Source organism: Sus scrofa, chromosome 6 (genome assembly GCF_000003025.6).
Source record: "Sus scrofa isolate TJ Tabasco breed Duroc chromosome 6, Sscrofa11.1, whole genome shotgun sequence".
Taxonomy (NCBI): Eukaryota; Metazoa; Chordata; class Mammalia; order Artiodactyla; family Suidae; genus Sus; species Sus scrofa.
Genome location: NC_010448.4, coordinates 79,029,706 through 79,046,545, shown reverse-complemented (window position 1 = coordinate 79,046,545; position 16,840 = coordinate 79,029,706). Strand labels below are relative to the sequence as shown.

The 16,840-nt window shown below is 38.2% G+C and overlaps 1 protein-coding gene across 38 annotated transcripts in view; it reads left to right on the top strand.

Annotated features, from left to right (window-relative positions):
* EIF4G3 (eukaryotic translation initiation factor 4 gamma 3) overlaps positions 1-16,840 on the top strand; it is a 359,841-nt gene that overhangs the window by 335,517 nt on the left and 7,484 nt on the right. For all 38 annotated transcript variants that reach the window (XM_021097639.1, XM_021097671.1, XM_021097668.1 and 35 more), the window contains 4 exons: positions 1,117-1,242; positions 3,205-3,286; positions 5,396-5,494; positions 13,285-13,431. In XM_021097639.1, coding sequence (XP_020953298.1) covers positions 1,117-1,242; positions 3,205-3,286; positions 5,396-5,494; positions 13,285-13,431 — 454 coding nt within the window. The remainder of the gene's footprint in view (positions 1-1,116; positions 1,243-3,204; positions 3,287-5,395; positions 5,495-13,284; positions 13,432-16,840) is intronic.

Genomic DNA, 16,840 nt, shown 5'->3' with positions numbered 1-16,840 from the left:
AAATAATAATGATAATAATAATAATAATAATTTTTTTAAATAAAATTCCATTTATTTTACTTTACATTCCGAAATATTTCATAGCATAAAAGCCTGAAACCATTAGCTTTTCCTTAGAGCTTGAACAGTTTGTTACATGTCATAATGATGATGTCATTCAGTATCATTATCAGAATCTTTTTTTGTGTGTGTGTGTTTTTGATTTTTTTTTTTTTTTTTTTTTTGGCTTTTTGCCTTTTCTAGGGCCGCTCCCGCCACATATGGAAGTTCCCAGGCTAGGGGTCTAATCAGAGCTATAGCCACTGTGCCACGATGGGAACTCCTATCAGACTCTTTTGTATCCATCCAGTTTTTTCCCCATTGTAATCTCCTCAGTGACAAAGATTTGTGTTTTTCTTCTCTTTTGTATCTGGTCTGCCGTATACTAAGTTTTTAGGCAGTGCTTCTAGCTGACACAGAGGATGTGATACTCAACTGTAATGAATTCTTTTTTTTTTTTTCCTCTTTTTGTCTTTTTGGGCTGCACCCTTGGCATATGGAGCTTCCCAGGCTAGGGGTCGAATCAGACCTGTAGCCACCGGCCTGTGCCACAGCCACAGCAACACCAAATCCAGGCTGCATCTATGACCTATACCACAGCTCACGGCAATGACGGATCCTTGACCTGCTGAGCAAGGCCAGGGATCAAACCCTCAGTGTCATGGCTCCTAGTCAGATTCATTTCCTCTGCACCACGATGGGATCTCCTTAACTGTGATGAATTCTTTATAGTGTGAGATAAAGCGGAATAGCTTGTTACCCTAGACTTTCACAACTGCCTTTTTTTCATCATTTTAAGTCTTGAAACGTCACTTCCAAACAGCGGTATTTTCCGATGACCCTCTAGGGATATCCCAGCACCATGGTTGATATTGGTCAGAGAATTGACCCTGTCTGCATGTATGCTTTTGTTTGTTTTTCTCCCCACACTAACATAAGCTCTTTGAGAGCAAAAACTTGTTTACTTGATGCCTAGAACAGAGGTGTTAAAGAAGTAAATTTATTGGCTCACTGATTTTTAGTCTATTTAATCTTAACTTCTGAATTACATTTGCATGTGAACTTATTCTTTTCCAGTTTTTCAGAAACATTGGAATTGGCAGATGACATGGCCATTGATATTCCCCATATTTGGTTGTACCTTGCTGAATTGGTGACCCCCATGTTAAAAGAAGGCGGAATCTCCATGAGAGAACTTATCATGTGAGTTGTACTTGTTTCTTTTGAGATATATATATATATATATATATTTTTTTTTTTAGGGCTACATCTGCACCGTATAGAGGGGGTTCCCAGGCTAGGGGTCTAATAGGAGCTGTAGCCAGAGCCACAGCAACGCAGGATCTGAGCCACGTCTGCGACCTACACCACAGCTCATGGCAACGCCAGATCCTTGACTGACTGAGCAAGGCCAGAGATCGAACCTGCAACCTCATGGTTCATAGCTGGATTCATTAACCACTGAGCCACAATGGGAACTCCTCTTTTGATGTATATTTAATTAAACTAACTCAGAGCTTATCAGCTGCTTTTTTAGCATAGTGTCCTTCCTTAGTGTCTCTGGAGACTCTTGAACACAGCCTTTCACTCTCTAAGACTTTTAAGTTCCCATGTGGCTCAGTTGGTTAAGGCTCTGCTTTTGTCACTGCTGTGGCAAGGGTTCAGTCTCTGACCTGGGAATTTCTGCATGCTGCAAGTGCTGCCAAAAAAAAGAAAAAGACTTCTAATGTCAGTATTAAAATGTTAAATTTATCTATATTGAAGAAGTGATGGGGTAGAACAGCCTTATGATCCATTAAGGTTTGTTTTGGCTCCAGAATCATGTAACTGGAAGATGATTGCTCCTAGAAGCTTAATGTTAATCTGACTTTTATGTCTGTCATTGCTCCAATGCCTTAAGAAGTTGTGTTTTCATATAACAACTTGTCAGACTGTGGTACCTGCATAGCACATGTTTAGGTTGTTATAAAAGGAACTAAGGAAGATGCCTTGTGCCACATCAGGTTAAGGATCTGGCATTGCAGCAGCTATGGCACAGACAGTTACAACTACGACACCGGTTTAGTCCCTGGCCCAGGAACTTCCACATGCCGTGGGTACAGCCAAAAAAAAAAAGGAGGACAGAGATTTCAGGCATTCCTAGATTTGGATATGAGTGGGAAATTATTGCTGCTTTGTATGGACTAGTATTTCCCCAACTTTTCTTCAAAACATTAGTAGTTAATCAAACTGTGCATTCCTTTGTGTCCCTGTACTTCAAAACTCATGAAGTAATTTTTTTTTTATCTTTTCTAGGGCCACACTCATGGCATATGAAGGTTCCCAGGCTAGGGGTCCAATCAGATCTGTAACCGCTGGCCTACACCGCAGCCACAGCAACGCAGGATCCAAGCCGTGTCTGCGACCCACACCACAGCCCATGGCAACGCCAGATCCCTAACCCACTGAGTGGGGCCAGGGATCGAAACCTCAACCCCATGGTTCCTAGTTGGATTTGTTAACCACTGAGCCACGACTGGAACTCCTCATGAAGTATATTATATAGCACATTAAAGGTTATGAGAATCTTATAGTAAAACTAAACAACAAATGAAAACTATTTAGCTTTGTCTAACTCAGCATTGCTTCACTTAATTGACTGTAGGATCTTTTTTGAGGAATAATTATTGATAACCCTGTGGAACACAGTTTGGAACATACTGATTTAGACCGTGAGAAAGTTGATTCCTATCTGTTTTATTCATATTCTAAAAAAAAAAAAAAAAAAACTTCCTTTTTTAGAAATACTTCATAACTAAGTCTCACAGCTCCCTGTTTCCTAAGGTGCTTCTCTCCTTTTGGCTTAATGTGGAGCTTCTACAAATAAACAGATTATTAAGTGAGACTGATCATTGCATTGCTTCTATCACTGAAGCAATTAAAGAAAGAAGCAAAATCCAAGAATTCTAGTCTCTTTTCGGCTTCTTCATGAAGCATAAAGTGAACCCGAAGGCTCTGGACCTACTTGCACTGAACATTATCACTTAGAGCGTGTTGTTGAGGTTTGCTTGCCCAGTATTATTTAGATTGCTCTGTATGTGTTCTTTTAGCACATGTTGTTTGCTTATTGTTCTAGAAGAGCGAATTTGTTCAGAGGTACTTAATCACTACTCCTATCTTTTACAGAGAGTTTACCAAACCTTTAATTCCTGTCGGAAGAGCTGGAGTCTTGCTTTCTGAAATATTACACCTTCTATGCAAACAAATGGTGAGTGTTAAACTGAGTGTCAGGCTCACTAGCATATTAGGTATAGTGATTTTGATCTTGGGTTATCTATGAAAAGCTTAAGTATTGCTGTGCAAGTAATTCTGTGAACTTTTATTATTTGTTTAAAAAAAAAAAAAATGAATGAAGGAGTTCCTGTTGTGGCTCAGTGGGTTAAGAACCTGACTAGTGTCCGTAAGGATGTGGGTTCAATCCCTGGCTTCCCTCAGGGCGTTAAGAATCCGGCGTTGCCGAAAGCTGCAATGTAGGTTTCAGATGCAGCTTGGATCTAGCATTGCTATAGCTGCAGTGTAGGCCAGCAGCTTTGGCTCCAGTTGGACCCCTAGCCAGGGAACTTACAAATGCCACAGGTGTGGCCCTAAAAGAGACAAAAAAAAAAAAAAAATGAAGTCTCTGGTTCAATCTAGTTTCTCCCAGGGGTATATTTATCCTTTTGATTTCCTGTAATTTAGGAAGGAATTGTCTATTCTCACCTAGATTTGGTAAAATTCTAAAGAAATCTCAAGATGTGTTTTATTTGTGGATAATGGTTTTATCTTCCATTGAAACAGAATGGCTATATTATTTATACTTTTGAATGGATTACAATTAAAACTCCATTTTCGGAGAAAGATAGGATATATGAAATGATTTAATGTTATTATTTGGGGGTCAAAGGCTAGGTAATCTCATTAAAAATAGGTGGTAAAAATTATTCTGCAGGATTGTGAATTTCTGTCTTAAAGTTATTTATTTTAATAAATACTGCATAATTCTCTGCAAAACTCTATGCTAGGATCTTAGTCTACAAAGATAACTAAACCTTCAAAGAATTCATATACTGGAGAGGAGACAGACGACCTGTCTAAAACCAATAGTTTCAAAAGAGTATATCAGTGCTCTGTTGGAGGTCTGAGAGGTTTGGGAAAGTGATACAGCTTCACAAAGGGGGTATAACTCCTGGGATGAGAAACATCGAAACATCTCACATAAGAAAATTCTGGAGTGATTTCTGACTTAGTCAAATCAGAGCCACAGATATTGGGATGATAGATTTTATTGTTTAGAAGGCACTGATAAAAAAAAAATTAGCTTACTTTTCTCCCTCTGAATCTACAGAAGTCCTTCTGTATCACATTTGTGTAATAGTCATTCATAGATAGGTGTACTAAATAGCCTCATCTCTAGTTCCAGTTGATTACTATTTGTTATTAGCACCCTACTTGATGGCCCTGAAGTTTTTATTGAATCCTGATTTGTAGATCCAAAATTTTCTCCTCCTCTTCTACCTACTTGACTTTAGTCCTTCAAATTCAAATTCCTCTTAACTTTAATTTGTACATGCAGAAAGCAGATTTTCACTTCTCCTAACTAAAACAAGGTCCTCTTATAACATAAACTCTGGAATTAGCCTGAGTTTAAATCCTGGCTCTGCCAAGTTATTAGCTCTGCCTTGGGCAAGTTAGTCTATGAAATAACTAGTACATGTTCCTTAGATGACAGTTGCAGCCTCAAAGCCTAACATTTTCCTTTATCAGTGACTTTGTAAAGGCAGTGTACTTGCACCTTCTTGTCAGTTTTCCCGCTGACAGCAGCTCTTTTCTGTTTCTTGTTCTCAGCCTTACGCTTCTTCTTGCCCTTGAAGTAGTTCTCATTCCTGGTTCAGGAGCCATGATTTCCTTAGTCATTCTCATGTTAGATAGTGTAATCATAATCTACTACTATGAAGAGGGATTCCAGGGAGGTTTATCGAATAGCAATTGCATATAGCACTATCCAGGAAAAGAGACAGTTTTGAACTTAAAAGCTTTGTGCATCAGACTCTTTTTAGGTGATTATATTCATAAACCCCAAACACCAGCTTGCAGATCCCCAAATTAGTCATCTGGTAAAAGAAATTATTGAACCTTAAGAACTATAGTTCATTTACCATTACATTTATGTACATTCAGACATCTTCATTGAAAGCTGAGGGTACTAAGAAATTAACATCATAGCAAGGAAATGCTTTAATGTTTTAGCTTTCACAATTCTGTACTCTTGACATCGAGCAAACCTTTTTTTTCTCCTTCCAATGTAAGAGTAAATGGATTGGACTTATCTCTGTTTTAGAGCCATAAGAAAGTGGGAGCCTTATGGAGGGAAGCTGACCTCAGCTGGAAGGACTTTTTACCAGAAGGGGAAGATGTACATAATTTTCTCTTGGAGCAGGTGAGTTAGAGCAAGACTTATGCCTTCCTGTTTGATAGTAGTTGCTCTGTTTTTTAGAAGAAATAAAGGTAATTTTATTAGTATTCCAGTTAATAAAATTAGAATAAAATAGGAATCATGGTCAAAATGTCACTTGAAGACCATGCTTTAAGGCCACTTTACACTATAAAAGACTTGATGATTCCTAATGATAAATATTTTCTAACCTCTCATCAGAATCGATCACAATTCTCACTAGGCAACTTTTAACTTGTCGTGGCTTTTTGTTTATGCATTCATTAGATACAGATAAAAAATTTTTAAAACCTTAAGGACTTAGCCACACTTACATAATAAGCTACTTTTCTCTATAAACCAGTAGTGAAATTGATAAATAAAGCAGGGATAATAAGGCTAAAACCATACATTGTCTGAGCTCTGGGTCAGAAAGCAGAGACAGCCAGAAGTTATTTCTGTGGGGTAATAGGGACTAGATGCCTCTTTTTTTTTTTTTTTTTTTTTTTTTTTTTGTCTTTTTGCCTTTTCTAGGGCTGCTCCCGCAGCATATGGAGGTTCCCAGGCTAGGAGTTGAATTGGAGCTGTACCCGCCGGCCTACGCCAGAGCCACAGCAACTCGGGATCCGAGCCACGTCTGTGACCTACACCACAGCTCACGGCAATGCCGGATCGTTAACCCGCTGAGCAAGGGCAGGGATTGAACCCAAAACCTCATGGTTCCTATTCAGATTCATTAACCACTGCGCCACGACAGGAACTCCTAGATGCCTCTTATAAGGTAGAAGATTGGAGCCGGGCTTACTGCATGTCACTAAGCATAAAATAAAGAAGTCCAAGGAAATATACAGTCTTATTGGCAGAACCTTAGCTAAGCTGCCTACCTACTTGGTAACTTGGTCCAGAAATCCACAACAAGGAAGAAAACTCCATCGTCAATATTATCTGGTCATAAGTAAAGAATTGTAGGGGATCAAATAGAGGCAACTATAAAACTTACACCAGAAGTTCCCATTGTGTGGCTCAGCAGTAACAAACTCAGCTAGTATCATTAGGATGTGGGTTCAATCCCTGGCCCCGCTCAGTGTGTTAAGGATCCGGCATAGCTGTGAGCTGTGCTGTAGGCCACAGAAGATCCAGCGTTGCTGTGGCTGTGGTGTAGGCCAACAGCTACACTCTGATTTTGACCCCTTGCATGGGAACATCCATATGCCACAGGTGCAGCCCTAAAAAGCAAAGAAAGAAAGAAAGAAAAAACTAACTTATACCAGGAACAGTGAGAGAACAAGAAAACAGGAAACTCCCTCTCAAAATGATCCTGCAAATCCAAATCATAAACATCTGAGGAAAATAAATGCTAATAAGGGAGTTCCCATCATGACGCAGTGGTTAACGAATCCGACTAGGAACCATGAGGTTGTGGGTTCAATCCCTGCCCTTGCTCAGTGGGTTAACGATCCGGCATTGCCGTGAGCTGTGGTGTAGGTCGCAGATGCAGCTTGGATCCCGAGTTGCTGTGGCTCTGGCGTAGGCCGGCGGGTACAGCTCCAATTCAACCCCTAGCCTGGGAACCTCCATATGCTGTGGGAGCAGCCCAAGAAATGGCAAAAAGACCAAAAAAAAAAAAAAAAAAATGCTAATAAGAGCCACCAAAATCAGCAATAAGAGAAAAAAAGTCACTCTGAGGTAAAAAAAAAATAATAAAGCAATCTGAAAATGACTTTAAAGTAGGTGTATTTTGAACTGGATGTATTTAAGCTAGTTAAAAACATTAGATGAACTGTGGACTTTAGCTTCCCTTTGGTTATAGTTTAGATACACTGGGGAGCACTTCCACCATGATAAGAACCTACTTGAGGCATAATTTATCTTACATTGCTGGGCTCATAGAAAGTGGAAGAAACTTCCAAGTAAGAAAAAGAATAAAGGGGAAAAAATGCTAAAGGTGAAATCTGAACTCTGAGCAATAAACACATGTGAAGTGCTGCCAGAGATCTTGGAAGAAGTTGAAATGGTCCCAGTTCAATATTACCCTGACTCTAAGAAGCCTCAAACCAAAGTGCTCTTTGGAGAAAACATCCTCAACATACCTCTTCTTTTCTACAAATTAACATTATTTGAATATATGAATTCACTTAACATACAGTGGAATAAGTGAATGAGAGTAAACGGACAGTCAGTGCCAGAAATAGACTCCAAAGACTTGAGATAATGCAGTTATCTCTCAGAATATAAAATAACACTATTTTTAAAAGAGAGAATCACAGAAATGAGCAGTCTTGAAGAAACTAGACAAACTGACTAGGCAGATATTAAAAAACAAAGAAAGAAAGAAACTAAGTAGAATTATAAGAGATGTTATGAGAAAGTCTAACATGTGTCTGATTGGAGTCCCAGAAGGGAAAATAGAGTGAATAAAGAAGAAACAATATTTGAAGAGACTCTGGCTGAGACTTTTGCAGAACTGAAGAATATATGGATGTATATAAAAGCATATATATACCACATGGGATAATTACATTTTCATGAAACTGCATAATATCAAAAAAAAAAGTGTTTAAAGTAGCTAGAAAGAAGCAGCACATTACCTACAAAGGAAAAACAGACTTTTCAATAGCAACAATGAAAGCCACTTGTTATCAGAGTATACATAGATAGCAACGAAAGATGGCGATATAATCTTATAGTGTGGAGAATATACCAACTAGTCTAGAATTGACTTCCAGATAAACTAACCTTTAAGAATAAGAACACAAAGGAAACCATAAAAGAAACAAAAAGACAACATACAGAATGGGAGAGAATAGTTGCAAATGACGCAACTGACAAGGGCTTAATCTCTAAAGTATACAAACAACTTAGACAACTCAACAGCAAAAAAGCCAACAACCCAATTGAAAAATGGGCAAAAGACCTGAATAGACATTTCTCCAAAGAAGATATACAGATGGCTTTATACAGTGAAAAAATGCTCAACATCAAATGTTGGAGAGGATGTGGAGAAAAGGGAACCCTCCTACACTGTTGGTGGGAATGTAAATTGGTACAACCACTATGGAAAACAGTATGGAGGTACCTTAGAAAACTATACATAGAACTACCATGTGACCCAGCAATCCCACTCTCGGGCATATATCCAGACAAAACTTTCCTTGAAAAATACACATACACCCGTGTGTTCATTGCAGCACTATTCACATTAGCCAAGACATGGAAACAACCTCAATGTCCATCAACAGATGAATGGATTAAGAAGATGTGGTATATATACACAATGGAAATACTACTCAGTGATAAAAAAGAACAAAATAGTGCTATTTGCAGCAGCATGGATGGAACTAGAGACTCTCATACTAAGTGAAGTAAGTCAGAAAGAGAAAGACAAATACCATATGATATCACTTATATCTGTAATCTAATACATGGCACAAATGAACCTTTCCACAGAAAAGAAAATCATGGACTTGGAGAATATACTTGTGGTTGCCAAGAGGGAGGGGGAGGGAGTGGGATGGACTGGGAATTTGGGGTTGATAGATGGACACTGTTGCCTTGGATGGATAAGCAATGAGATCCTGCTGTATAACACTGGGAACTATGTCGGGTCACTTGTGATGGAGCATGATAATATGAGAAAAAAGAATGTATACATGTGTGTGCGGCTGGGTCACCTTGCTGTGCAGTAGAAAATTGACAGAACACTGTAATAAATCAGCTATAATGGAAAGAATAAAAATCATTATTTAAAAAATTTAAAAAAAAAAGAATAAAAGCAACACAGGAGTTCCCAGTGTGGTACAGTGTGTTAATGATCTGGCTTGTCTCTGTGGAGGCACCAGTTCGATCCCCAGCCTGGCACAGTGGGTTAAGGAGCTGGTGTTGCTGCACCAGGGGCATAGGTCACAGCTCTGGCTTAGGTTCGATCCCTGGCCCAGGAAATTTCATATGCCACAGGTGTGGCTGAATAAAAGCAAAAAAAAAAAAAAAAAAAAAAGAGGAAGGGAAGGAATGAAGAAAGAAAGAGTAACACATATTTAGAAACCTAATAGCACACTTCTAAATAATTCATGAGTCAAACAAGAAATCATAAAAGAGATTTTTAAGATATTTTGGGGGAGTTCCTCGTGGTGCAGTGGAAACGAATCCAACTAGGAACGATGAGGTTGCAGATTTGATCCCTGGCCTCGCTCAGTGGGTTAAGGCTGTGGCGTTGCCATGAGATGTGGTGTAGGTTGCAGACATGGCTTGGATCTTGCATTGTTGTGGCTCTGGTGTAGGCTGGCGGCTATAGTTCCAATTGGACCCCTACCCTGGGAATCTCCATATGCCATGGTGGCAGCCCTAAAAAGACAATAAAATAAAATAAGTAAGAAATAAAGAGCAGTTGGTGGGATGGTTGAAGAAAAGACTCAGAGGATTGGCTCCTACCTTGTCACTCTTGGGACATCCTGTCTTCTGAGAAAAAACAAAGACCAATTTTTGTGGGGGGGGGGTCAAGGGTCAAATGTGTTTTAGGTTGTGTTTTTTATTGCTAATCTTGTGAAAACAATTGACAGATGAATGGAAAACTCTACCAGATGCATATTACTGTGTGTGGGACAATACTTTTCTCACAGTCCCATTAACTAACTGCTTCCTGTAATTTTGATAATGGAACTGCTCTGTGGCTTGATAATGGGACCACATAGATTTTAAAAAAGATGTATTATAATGAAACATAGAAGAAATCTTGCCAGCAACAGAGAAATGACTCATAGAAGCCTCAATAAGATTAACAGCCAATTTCTCCTCAGAAACTTTGATGGTCAGAAGACACTGGAATGATTATAATTAAAGTATTGAACTTTAAAAACTGTTCATATCTGGCAGTGTTTACAACAAAAATGGGGAAGAAATTAAGACATTACTAGATAAAAGCTAAGCAAGTTAGTCACCAGTAGACCTACCCTACAGGAGATGCTAAAGTGATTTTTTCAGGCTGAAGCAAAAGGACACTAGAATGTAACTCAAAGCCACATGAAAAAATATAGATAACTGGTAGAGGTAACCACACAGGTAAATGTAAAAGCAAATATTACTGTGTTTTTGGTTTGTAGTTCCTCTTTTTGTTAACTACATGATTTAAAAGGCAAATCTGTAATAATAGTTATAGATTTGTTTAATGGGCAAATATTGTATAAAGTTATATTTTATGAAAATAACTACGTAAAGATGGCTTCTTATAGAATTCCCATAAGACCTAGCAATTGAGTTGTGGGTGTATATCCAAGAGAAATGAAAGCATGGCACCCTGATTTGAAGGCAAAGGAACCTGGCTTCAGATTCTAGTTTTCTGCCACTTAATGTGACTTTAAGCAAATTATTTCTCTAAGCTTTAGATTTATTACTTATGAATGCTTATTAATACCTACCTTAGAATTTTTATGGGATTAAATGAGATAATGTTTAAGAAGCACCAAGCATAGGAGTTCCTGCTGTGGCTCAGCAGTAATGAACCCTACATGCATGAGGATATGGGTTCGAGCCCTGGCCCCACTCAGTGGGTTAAGGATCGAGCATTGCTGTGAGCTGTGGTATAGGTCACAGATATGGCTCGGATCCCGCATTGCTGTGGTGTAGGCAAGCAGTCATAGCTCCAAATCGACCCTAGCCTGGGAACTTCCATATGCTGCAGGTACAGCCCTAAAAGAAAAAAAAAAAAAAAAGAAGAAGAAGAAGCACTGAGCATAAAGCAAAATGCAATTAATTATGGCTGATGTTGTTGTTAATAAAAATGTTTAAAAGGCAGTTTAAAAAATGAAGTTGCAGGAGTTCCCGTCGTGGCTCAGCGGCGAACGAATCTGACTAGCAGCCATGAGGACGCAGGTTCAATCCCTGGCCTTGATCAGTGGGTTAACGATCCCGTGTTGCCATAAGCTGTGGTGTAGGTCACAGACACAGTTCATTTAGATCCTGCATTGCTGTGGCTGTGGCGTAGGCCAGCAGCTACAGCTCATATTTGAATCCTAGCCTGGGAACCTCCATATGCTACGGGTGCTGCCCTAAAAAGCTAAAAAAAAAAAAAAAAAAGGAAGGAAGTTCTAGAAAACTTGGCCTTCCATATCCTGACTTTCACCTTTCTTCTAAAATGGTTGCTTTAATCCCCTTTTTTCTGGATACCCTAGTTCATTCTGCAAGAGGTAGTGATGAACTATCCATAAAGTTGAAGCCCAGCCTTCTAAGTTCTGGGAAGATCAGATAACTTGCATAGAATACAGGGATTCTGAGAAATAAATGTTTCTTTCCAGTGACCAGTGTAAACTTTACAGCTCACCACTGACTCCACTTAGCAGTGGTAAAGGCTTTCATTTTCATATTTTATGTCATATTTTATTAATGAGCAATGTAATTCATGTTTGACGTTGTTGTTAATTGCTCTCAAACCTTAAGTTATTTATGTAGGTTTGGGGTCAATTTAAGAAGTATTCTATATAGGTGTCTAACACACCGAAGAGTGTTAGATCAAAGTTGAAGAATATATCAAGGTTATGAAAAATTGAATGCCTATTCTTAAAAAAACTAATGGCCATCATCTTGTGATTTTTGTGTGTATATTGAAGTTTGCTGGTTGGGGTATTTATCAACATTGAATCAGAAAAATTTTGATATTGAAGCATGTTGCTAAAACTTTATAGAAATACATTGTTTAGAAATGCTGTGTAGGGAGTTCCCGTCGTGGCGCAGTGGTTAACGAATCCGACTAGGAACCATGAGGTTGCGGGTTTGGTCCCTGCCCTTGCTCAGTGGGTTAACTATCCGGCGTTGCCGTGAGCTGTGGTGTAGGTTGCAGACGCGGCTCGGATCCCGCGTTGCTGTGGCTCTGGTGTAGGCTGGTGGCTACAGCTCCGATTCAACCCCTAGCCTGGGAACCTCCATATGCCGCGGAAGCGGCCCGAGAAATAGCAACAACAACAACAAAAGACAAAAAGACAAAAGACAAAAAAAAAAAAAAAAAAAGAAAGAAATGCTGTGTAAGTGGTAAGGACAACTAAAATGAGAGTGAAAACTTTTTTTCACAGAACTCAAGGTAATTTTTTCTTTATTGATCCGAGGAGGTATAGGAATATATCAGTCTTCAAAGATATTAGAGAAAAACTTGTTAATAATCTTTAATATTTTAATCTTTATGGATTTTTGCATAGAGAAGCTTCATAAAGCAAAGCATATTTGTATACCTCATTGCCTTACACCTTAAAAATAAAAAATCATTTTTATTATTGATTTTTTTAAACTATCCATCTAAGACATCATTTCTCATATTTGGATTCAGAATGGTCAGGAGATGTTTGAAGGACTTAAAACCAAAACTATAGAGTTTTTGGCAGCTGTTCTGTGGCAGCAGTGGTATTAAACCTTAGACTGCAGAAAGGGGGTTAAATTGCTGGTACTCGTACGCTGCCTCATAAGAGCAAGACCAGAGCACCCAAGGGTATTATTTATGTTAAGTGAAATAAGCCAGAGTTGGAAGTTCCATGTGCCACACTTGTGGCCTTAAAGAAAAAAATAAAAATAAAAAAAGACTGACGCTCAGAATGATTTGGAGGAGAAGTAAGCTGCTTGTTTTTAAGGAAAATCAGAGTTAAAAAAAAAAAAAAAGGTTGGGAGAAGTATAATGGAGTGAAATCTTTCAGAACGATAGACAAAAGGATGGCTTCTGGTCATGTGGATTCCTGTAAAAACAAGAGAAAGAGCATGACTTTGCCTCTCAGGGTGATAATAATGAATTATATTAATATGTTTAACATTGTGTGTTTCAGAAGTTGGACTTTATAGAGTCTGATAGTTCCTGTTCCTCCGAAGCACTTTCAAAGAAAGAACTCTCAGCGGAAGAGCTATATAAACGACTTGAGAAACTCATTATTGAGGACAAAGCAAATGATGAGCAGATCTTTGACTGGGTAGAGGTATAAAGACTATACACATTCTCTGATATCTCTGTGCAAAGATTCTTCTGGGATCCCCTTGATTCACATATTTACTCTTTCCCTTAATGGGAGTTTTTTAACTTTCATGAAGTTAGTTTTTATTCTTACATGTTTGTATATTTAAAACTCTAATGCTGTTTTTCTGTTTTTATAAAATTCGCAGTCTTTTAAAGTCAACTAAAAATTTTCCCAGGACATAAGCCATTTCTGTGAATCTCTTATTAGTTTAGAATATACCCTACATTTTACCCTTCAGAAATTCACATTTCGTGATGTTTTCACATTTTAAATATTACCCTGGGTAAAATTAATAAGCTATATATAATTATTATGAAATGTGTTGCCTTACATTTTCATAATAATACCTCTTTCTGAAAATTTTATACTTTATTTATCCTCTGTTGTGGAGTCTGTGGATATCTTTTTTTCTTTAAGTATAGTTGATTTACAATGTTTCATCAAGTTCTGCTGTACAATGAAGTGACCCAATCACACACATTTTTCTGTGCTCTATATCCTTTCCAGATATAACAGTTTGCATCCCCCAAAGCCCCAAAATGCCCATCCCTCCCACTCCCTTCCCTTCCACCTCTGCTGAACCCCAAGTCTGCTCTTCTTGGCTATGCTCTGTTTCTGTGTTTTGTTTGTTTGTTGGTTTGTCACTTTTAGATCGGATCATCTATTCCATATTTTAGATTCCACAAATAAGTGATATTAAATGATATTTGTCTACCTCTTTCTGGCTTATTTCACTTAATATGAGAGTCTCTAGCTCCATCCATGTTGCTGCAAATGACATTAGTTTGTCTTTTTATGGCTGAGTAATATTCCATTGTAATATATATACCGCATCATCTTCTTAATCCATTCATCTGTCAATGGACATTGAGGTTGTTTCCATGTCTTGGCTATTGTGAATAGTGCTGCTGCTATGAACATAGGGTGCATGTATCTTTTTCAGTGAAAGTTTTGTCTGGATACATGCCCAGCAGTGGAATTGCTAGATTATATGGTAGCTCTCTATTTAGTTTCCTGAGGTACCTCCTTACTGTTTTCCCTAATGGTTATACCAATTTACATCCTCACCAACAGTGAAGGAGGGTACCTTTTTCTCCACACCCTCTCTAGCATTTATTTTTTGTTGTCTTACTATGGCCATTCTGACTGGTGTGAGGTGGTACCTCATTGTAGTTTTGATTTGCCTTTCTTTAATAATTAGTGATGTTGAGCACTTTTTCGTATGCCTGTTAGCCATCCGTATGTCGTCTTTGGAGAATGTTGATGTCTTTCTTTAATCTGTTTCTATATTCCTTTAAATAGTTACTTTTATGTAGATGTGTTTTATTTGTACACATTTCCATGGGGTCATATAGTAATCCAAGTTGAAAGAATACTGGAGGGCTAATCTAGTACTCTCCTTCTTATATAAATCCTGTTGGATTGTAATGGGTTGTTGTTTCTAATCAGTTGGGTTTTTAACCATTTCCAAGCATTGAGAAATAATGAAGCTTCTGATAGTTTGATTTTTTTACTTATTTTCCCTTCTGTCCATAGGATAATAAATCTATCATCTCACTTAGTTGGGAAATAATCTCTCATTACATCCCTGTCTCCCTTTCTAAGTTCTTTCATTCCTTCCTGAAATCTTGATATCCAGACCCTTGTCTATTTACTCTCATACAAACATAATCCAGATTTTCAACATCCCTTTCAAAGTAACAAAAACAGTATGACCACCAGATGTGGTCACAGTATGGAGTTAGGTGGTGCTTTTGAATTTGTTTTATTTGAACTCTGCTTCTGGCAAGCTCACCACACTGAACTCAAACTACTGTTTCAGTCTTAGAGTCCGCATTATTTTATGTCCTATAGGTTAGACATCTCTCCCACCCTGAACCTATTGCATTTGGTTTGTTTTGGTTTTTTGTTTTTTGTCTTTTGTCTTTTGAGGGCCATACCTGCGGCATATGGAGGTTCCCAGGCAAGCAGTTGAATAGGAGCTGTAGCCGCTGGCCTACGCCAGAGCCACAGCAACGCGGGATCCGAGCCACGTCTGCGACCTATACCACAGCTCACGGCAGTGCCAGATCCTTAACCCAGTGAGCAAGGCCAGGTGTCAAGCTTGCATCCTCTTGGATGCTTGTTGGATTCCCTAACCTCATGGTTAACCTCATGGTTACTAGTAGGGTTTGTTAATCACTGAGCCACGACAGGAACTCCATGCATTTGATTTTTGAACCAAAATGGTGTCCATATTTATCTTCTTAAATTAGATACACTTTTTTTAAGTCCCAGGACATTTTATATTCTGACTTGCTCATAAAATTTGCCACCTTTTTTATTTTGTATCTTCCTTGTATTGCATATATGTCAGCTTTGTCCTCATCCAAGTTATGAGTAAAATGTGTGAATGGGGTAGGACAAAGCAGCATTCTTTCCGGTACTAAATCCCATCCAATCCCATCCCGTCAACACTTCAGCTGTTGACTTGTTTATTACTTCACATCATTCTGCTGTCTAGTTCGCCTTTTCATCTTGCTCACAAGGAGATCTCTATTATTAGATAATTTCTCAAGTGTCTTGCTCAAGCCCAGAGAAGTTAAGGTTATATCCGTCTGAGCTACTCTATTCTGATCATATTAGAAAAGGAAAGAAGGTTAGTTTAACCCAACTTGTTTTTCTTGTACTTAACTTATTCCTCTTAGCATCATCATCTAAGACTTTAAACCATTCATATGACAGTTTGCTATTTATTTTATAATAGAATCAGCATCAGGCCCTCTGGTATGTTACTGACATGATACATCGTCTTTTATGTTTCAGAAGTCAAGTCCATGTTCGCATATTTAACATCATTCTTTTTCCCCGTGATTTTTCATAGATCACCATCATTTCAGCAATTTGGTTTTTTTGTTTTCTCCTGTAATTGCAAAATGATGCTGTTTTTACCTCCTCATCCATATTGGGCTTCATTTTTTAAATTACTAGTTTTAGTCTACCTACTCCAGACCAACAGTTCTGCTCCTTAAAGAGATGACAAAGGGTAAATTTTACTGAATGGAAATTATACCTAATAAAGGTAACTTTTAAAAAAGGAGCAAGAAGACAAAAATAATAGTCACTGAGTTCACAATACATACAGGTGTTTATTGCTCTGGGTCTGATGCTAGTACTCTGTAAATCTGATTTTGCATATCAATTCAGCTAGCAGACCCATCTTCCTTCTTGTTCTTGCCCATTTTTGTTAACATCTTTGCTTAATCTTTCGTGTTCTTGACACATCTCTTTGGTCTTTCCTTCTCTTGAACATTAGAATTATAGTATTTGGCTTTATTTGGTAGAAAAAATATGCAAGTTAGCTTCTTTAAAACAGAAGAAACATGATTTG